At 46.8% G+C, this 6,000-nt stretch overlaps 1 protein-coding gene across 1 annotated transcript in view; it reads right to left on the bottom strand.

Moving 5' to 3' along the window:
* The window catches only part of LOC146020933 (UDP-glucuronosyltransferase 1A5-like), a 72,090-nt gene extending 66,506 nt beyond the window's left edge, over nt 1-5,584 (bottom strand). Inside the window, exon 1 of the mRNA XM_083154583.1 lies at nt 4,701-5,584. Within this exon, the coding sequence (XP_083010709.1) occupies nt 4,701-5,567 (867 nt within the window). The 5' untranslated portion in view covers nt 5,568-5,584. The remainder of the gene's footprint in view (nt 1-4,700) is intronic.
* Between the last annotated feature and the right edge of the window lie 416 nt (nt 5,585-6,000).

The raw sequence follows: 6,000 nt of genomic DNA on the forward strand, positions 1-6,000 counted from the left end.
TCTAGTGTGCATATGTATGCACATTTCGGCTCATTCCCTGCGTCAGAATGTGAATTTCGGCTCATTCCCTGTGTTATAATGTGAATTTCAGCTAATTCTCTGTGTCAGGATGTGAATTTCGACTCATTCCATGTGTCAGGAAGTGAATTTCGGTCTCATTCCCTGTGACAGGATGTGAATGTCGGCTCATTCCCTGTGTCATAGTGTGAATTTCGTCTCATTCCCTGTGTCAGATAGTGAATGTCGGCTCATTCCCTGTGTCAGATAGTGAATGTCGGCTCATTCCCTGTGTCAGATTGTGAATTTCGGCTCATTCCCTGTGTCAGAATGTGAATTTGGGGCGCATTCCCTGTGTCAGAATGTGAATTTGGGGCGCATTCCCTGTGTCAGAATGTGAATTTGGGGCACATTCTTTGTGTCAGATTGTGAATTTTGGCTCATTCCCTTTGTCAGAATGTGAATTTCAGGCTCATTCCCTTTGTCAGAATGTGAATTTCGGCTCATTATTTGTGTCAGAATGTGAATTTTGGGCACATTACGTGTGTCAGAATGTGAATTTTGGGCACATTACGTGTGTCAGAATGTGAATTTTGGGCACATATCTTGTGTCAGAATGTGAATTTTGGCTCATTCCCTGTGTCAGAATGTTAATTTTTGACTCAAAACCTGTGTCCTAATGTGAATTTTGGATTATACTGTGTGTCCTAATGCAAATATTGGCCTATTCTGTGTGGCATAATGTGTAAGGGGCGTATTGCACTGGGAAGGGAATATTTTTTGCACATGGGGAAATGGCGGTAGAGCACCAGTAAGTAACTGTCCAAAAAGTAGATCCCGGGTTACAAAAGTCCGGCCACCCCTGGTTTACAACCTAACCGCCTAAGCAACACTGTTGCCAAGCTAAACCAATGCCTCTGGCATCTGCCTTGGGACAAACAAACAAGAAACATACACAAGTCAGCATGCGATTAGGCCTGCACCATGGGCCGGCGCCACCACTAGACAGCTCTAGGCATTTGCCTAGTGCACAAGCCACTGGAGGGCGACATTTTTGGAGCAGGCCCCCCTGAGGCACGGGCCTATGGGCGGCACCTGCTGGGGGCGGCACTGCATCCCAGCCCTAGGTTGCGATTCACCAGAAGGGGGGGGGGGGTCACAAATCACAGAAGGGAGGGAAGGGCAGAGCCTTGCACTCACCCATCTCCCCTGCTCAGCTCACCGTCCACATTGCACCATTGCGATCGTAGCCCGGCAGGGGGACCATGCTCGGAAGAAATCGCACATCACCTCTGCCAGCAGCACCTCCCCTTCTGCCAGCGCCCGAATCAAGCCCCGCCCCCGGGCCATGGAGGAATGCACAGAAGGGACACCAACACCGTCTCCCCCCATCAAGCGGCCAGAGCACCGCTCAGCTGAGCAGCAGGGAGGGAGAGCAGCGGCACCCACATGTGCGCCATGGACAGGGACTCTGCACGCACAGTCGGCCACCCCTCACACCAGGTAAGTGCCATCCCATCTGCACTTTATGCATTGTGGGGTTTTGTAGTGAAGGCAGTCATCGGGCTAAGGAGCAGCCATGCACATTCTGCCAATTTATAGTGGAATCTGAAGTCTAATCAGCAACAGCAGCTCTCTGCCTCTGTCCTCTCTGTCTGCGGTCAGCATTTACTTCCGCTGTGGCTTCTGTCCGAGAGCTCTGATTGGCCCTCCGTGTGCTCTGCCTGCATTGTGTGTGCAGGTAGGCACATGGGAGTATATAGCATATGCAGTGGCTGCTGCTGAGCTATGATGCCTGTGGTAGTGGTAAACACATGGGACTATATTATAGAATGTATAAAGTCATAGGCCAGTATTCAATGCCTCTGATTCTCCATATTTTCTAGGGAATCAGTCAATTCCCCGGGTTTACAGGGAATTTTCTCACTGGAAAAACAATTCGCCCTATTCAATGGACACAATTCTCTGCAAATGAAGAGCGAATGTCTGGCGATTCTCTGTCTGTGATTCTCCGCGATTCTTAGGTTTTTAGTGGAATTCGCCGAGAGTGTATTCAATGCTGAAGTGGAGAACTGCTTTATCCAGTGATTTTCTCCGGATTCTCCATTTTACATTTGTCATCTTTTTCTGGAGAACTGGAATGTGATCTTTGAAAATAAAGCGTTTTTTATTTTTATTTTGGTGTCAAAAAATCAGATTTTTTTTTCTGTGAAGGGACATGCTATTTTTATTCATGTGCTTGCAGCACATGAATATATTTTAATAATTTTTTTTTTTAAACAATATTTTTTTTTTTTTTTTTTTACACATTCACCAGCAGGGGGCCGAGCCGGGAGCCGCTCATTAATATTCATATATTCAGTGCACACTCGTCCCGATCATTACACATGCACGATCGGGACCAGTGTGTAGCGGCTCCCTAACACAGCCCCCTGCCAGCTCTGGGGACTCTCTTTCTGTCCCCCACAGCCCTCCTTCACCCCCGCAGTGTCCGGCGCAGGCAGGGAGGCTTCCATCTCCCTGCCTGCAGCCGTCCCCCAGCTCCCCGGCGACATTCGCCGGGGGGGTTAAAATTCGCCGCCAGGGGCAGAGAGCCCCTGAGGCGTTGAATAGGGAGAACTGGCGGCTGCCCGGCGAATCTCCATACAGGGAGAATTGGGGAGAAAGTGCAGCGAATCCTACACAGGATTCGCTGCAGCTCCCCAGAGCAAGCATTGAATACCTGCCATAGAGGTAGACACATGGGAGTACAGGGGGGGCAGTGTTGTGGCATAGTGACAGCTGAGTCCACAGCCCCTGGTTCACGTTGCCCGGGGTGCTCACAGGGGGGGGGGCAGTGTCGCGGCACACCGACCAACCTGAGCCAGAGGCAGGAGAAAAGCTGGGGGCTGCTCCCCGGCCACTCTGACTGTGCTGCAGAGCCACTCTCGTGCACAGTCCTCAACCGCCTCTCTCTCTTGCTCCCTTTTTCTCGCTCTCTTTTCTCTCCCTCCTTATATCAGGTCAGGGAGCAGGTGGCAAAAATGTGGTGCCTATGGGCAGACAGACACATTACTTTCAGCTGCACGCAATACACACTCATGCAGCATTAAGGTTTCTCTCATTTATCAATTAACTAGCTACATGGCAGCAACACGGGAGGCTCACTTTTAAAGTTTAACCATTTACACTTCTCTGCGTTCAAATCGCTTGTATATTTCATTGCTTTAACACACAAATGCACCACTCTTCTTAAATGCAATTATGTGCCAATTCTCTTACTCAAACCTTAACAAACAAGTGCTCTTGGCTTGTTAAGACAATACTACACAGAATTAGGATAATTGCCTAATGGGTTTGAGCCTGAGTTCCGTGTGGATTCGTGCTGTGCCGTGTTAAACACCAGCAGAGGATGTTTGCTCGGCTGTCCGGCCGTCCACATGCAGGAAGTCCATGCGGACATTGTAAGTTCCATACATGCATTAGCACACCACTCCCCTTTGTGTGTTGGTCCGGCCGAGCGGATACGGTGGCCTTATAGAGGTGCCTTCGCTCACCGTGTGGGTGCGTGGTGCATCCGTTTGGCTGCGTGGGAACGTGTATCCGAAGGAATGAGCCAGAATAAGGGCCAAGATCTTGAAGCAGGGGCTCTCTGACACATGCAGGATCTAACAGGACACCTGGCAGATGTGCTTGCTGGAATACTTCCACACAGGCTGTAATAAACTGAACTTTGGAGTAATCCCAGACAATAGTTAGCTGGGAACTCTGAGCAGCACTGGGAACATAGAAATCACCAGGAGCAAGGATTATAATAAGAGTATCACAGGAATATAAGGTTAGGTACTAGGAGCATACTGTACCTATATACCCACAGTGGCTTAGGAGGCAGCCACACGCAAACACTTAAAGCCCCAAGGGCTTGTCTGAGGGACAAGTTGTACCTGATTAACTTGAGATGTATCTTATGTGCAGGAGGATCAATCTCCTGGTTAAACCCAATGCGCACGGGAATGTGCATCAGTCCTACAGCATCAGGCACATCAGATTTTGTCAGACAGGCACATCAGATTTTGTCAGACAGGCACATCAGATTTTGTCAGATAAATTGGCCCAATCCATCTGAATTTGGTCAAATCTGACAAAATCTCACAAGTGTAAGGGGGCCTTAAGGTATGCATGGAAACAATCAAGATGGATCAGCCAAAACCCGGAGCACTGATCCGGTGAAAACATAAAAAACCCACACAGAACATGAGCTGCTGCGGTCGCAGCCCGTAACATTGCATGTGTTTTCTCCACCCAGCTCCACCCAGTGCTCGAGGTTTCTCCCACATATGTGATAAACATATTTGCAGGTTAATTGGCTTCTAACTGCATTAACCCTAGTGTGTGTTCATGATGTAGGGGATTTAAAATTGCAAGATCTCGGGTGAAATTTACTAAGATGTGAAATACACTTCACAGGTCATGTTGCTATAAGAAGCTACTTCTTATTTATTTTCCACCCTCTAGAAGATAGTAGACAGGATATGATTGGTTGCCCATCGCAACATGACCTGTAATGTGTATTTCATATCTTAGTAAATTTCACCCCTCATCTCTAATGTTCTGTGCAATATGTAAGCACTATATACAAAGTAATATAGTTAATTAAAATCATCTAGAACATGGAGGACAGATGTTTAAAATTAAAAAAATATTTACTACATATAAATTCCCACCTGATTAAGAAGCTTCTTTTTGACACAATTGATTCCTCCTATGAAGACCATGTTGGGCATCACCGGCTTCGGGTAATCAAACACAAAGTCAATTCTCATCAACCAGATGGCTGCGTTGCTGAGAATCTCCTGCAGGCTGACCTCTCTCTGTAGGAATTCAGAGGCCAGTAACTTGTAGGGAGCATAAAAAGTATCACACAGGAAGAATGAGACCACCTCATAGAGAGAATTCTTCAGCCGCTGAGGAAAAGTCATTTGATCGGACAAACTTGTCAACATCCGTGGGACATATGATAATGGCATTGGGCACTTAGAGGCCTTAGAATCTAGGTGGCAAGGTACAGCACGCAAGAAGAAAACAGAGGGCACAGATAGGTGCTCTGCAAGCATTTGGCCACAAGGGATTGCAGGATCTGTAAAGACGATATCAAAGTTAATTTGTTCCAGGGATCGTATCAACTGAGTATTGTTCAACATCCCCACACAACTACGCAACATTAGCTCTGCTCCTTCTGTCATCTTCTCATGGACCTTAAGGAATTTCTGCAGAAACGGTCTTTCAGTGAAAAGCTCACTTGCGAAAGATATGAACTGATTCTGTAGCTGTTCCAAGGAGTAGGATACGGGGTAGAATTTCACCTCACAGTTTTGAGATGTCTGAAGGTGGATATTGGTTTCTGGAGCAACCACTACAACTTGGTGTCCTTTTTCCCTTAGTAAGTCCACCACAGGGCGCATGCTTAACCAGTGGCTGCCATCTACAGGCACAACGAGGATTCTGCCACCCTCAACCAGTGATACATGGCTAAAAGTAAAAAACACAACGGTAAAATATCCAACAAATACAGAGAGATGCGAGCTCGCCATGTCCTCACTCTGCAGAATGAAGCTTATCTGCAAACTGCATTTGAAGATCTGGACTTTTATATGTAATAGTCTCCAATACTTCATTGGGCAATAAATTAGGACATTGTGCCAAGGCGGTTGAGTATTAACCGCATGTGTTGATTTTAAAGGGCAAATGTCATGATAGTGTACATAATAAACATTGCAACCTTTGAAATCATTACCATTTACATAGTGCATTAATATGTGGCTGATTTAGGAATTAGTTGATTGTAAATGTTTGTGCAATAAATTGTACAGATTCGTGTTACAGTAGGTGGCCAATTTAAGTTAACCATCAATGGTATCATTGGTTAAACCGGGTGGGGTATAAGAGGCTGATGGTCTGGATTTCGACGGTCAGTATACCAACATTAGAGTCCTAACTGCTGGTACTACGACAGGGGGGGGCAAC

The sequence above is a fragment of the Crinia signifera genome, chromosome 7 (genome assembly GCF_055691185.1).
Source record: "Crinia signifera chromosome 7, ASM5569118v1, whole genome shotgun sequence".
NCBI lineage: Eukaryota > Metazoa > Chordata > Amphibia > Anura > Myobatrachidae > Crinia > Crinia signifera.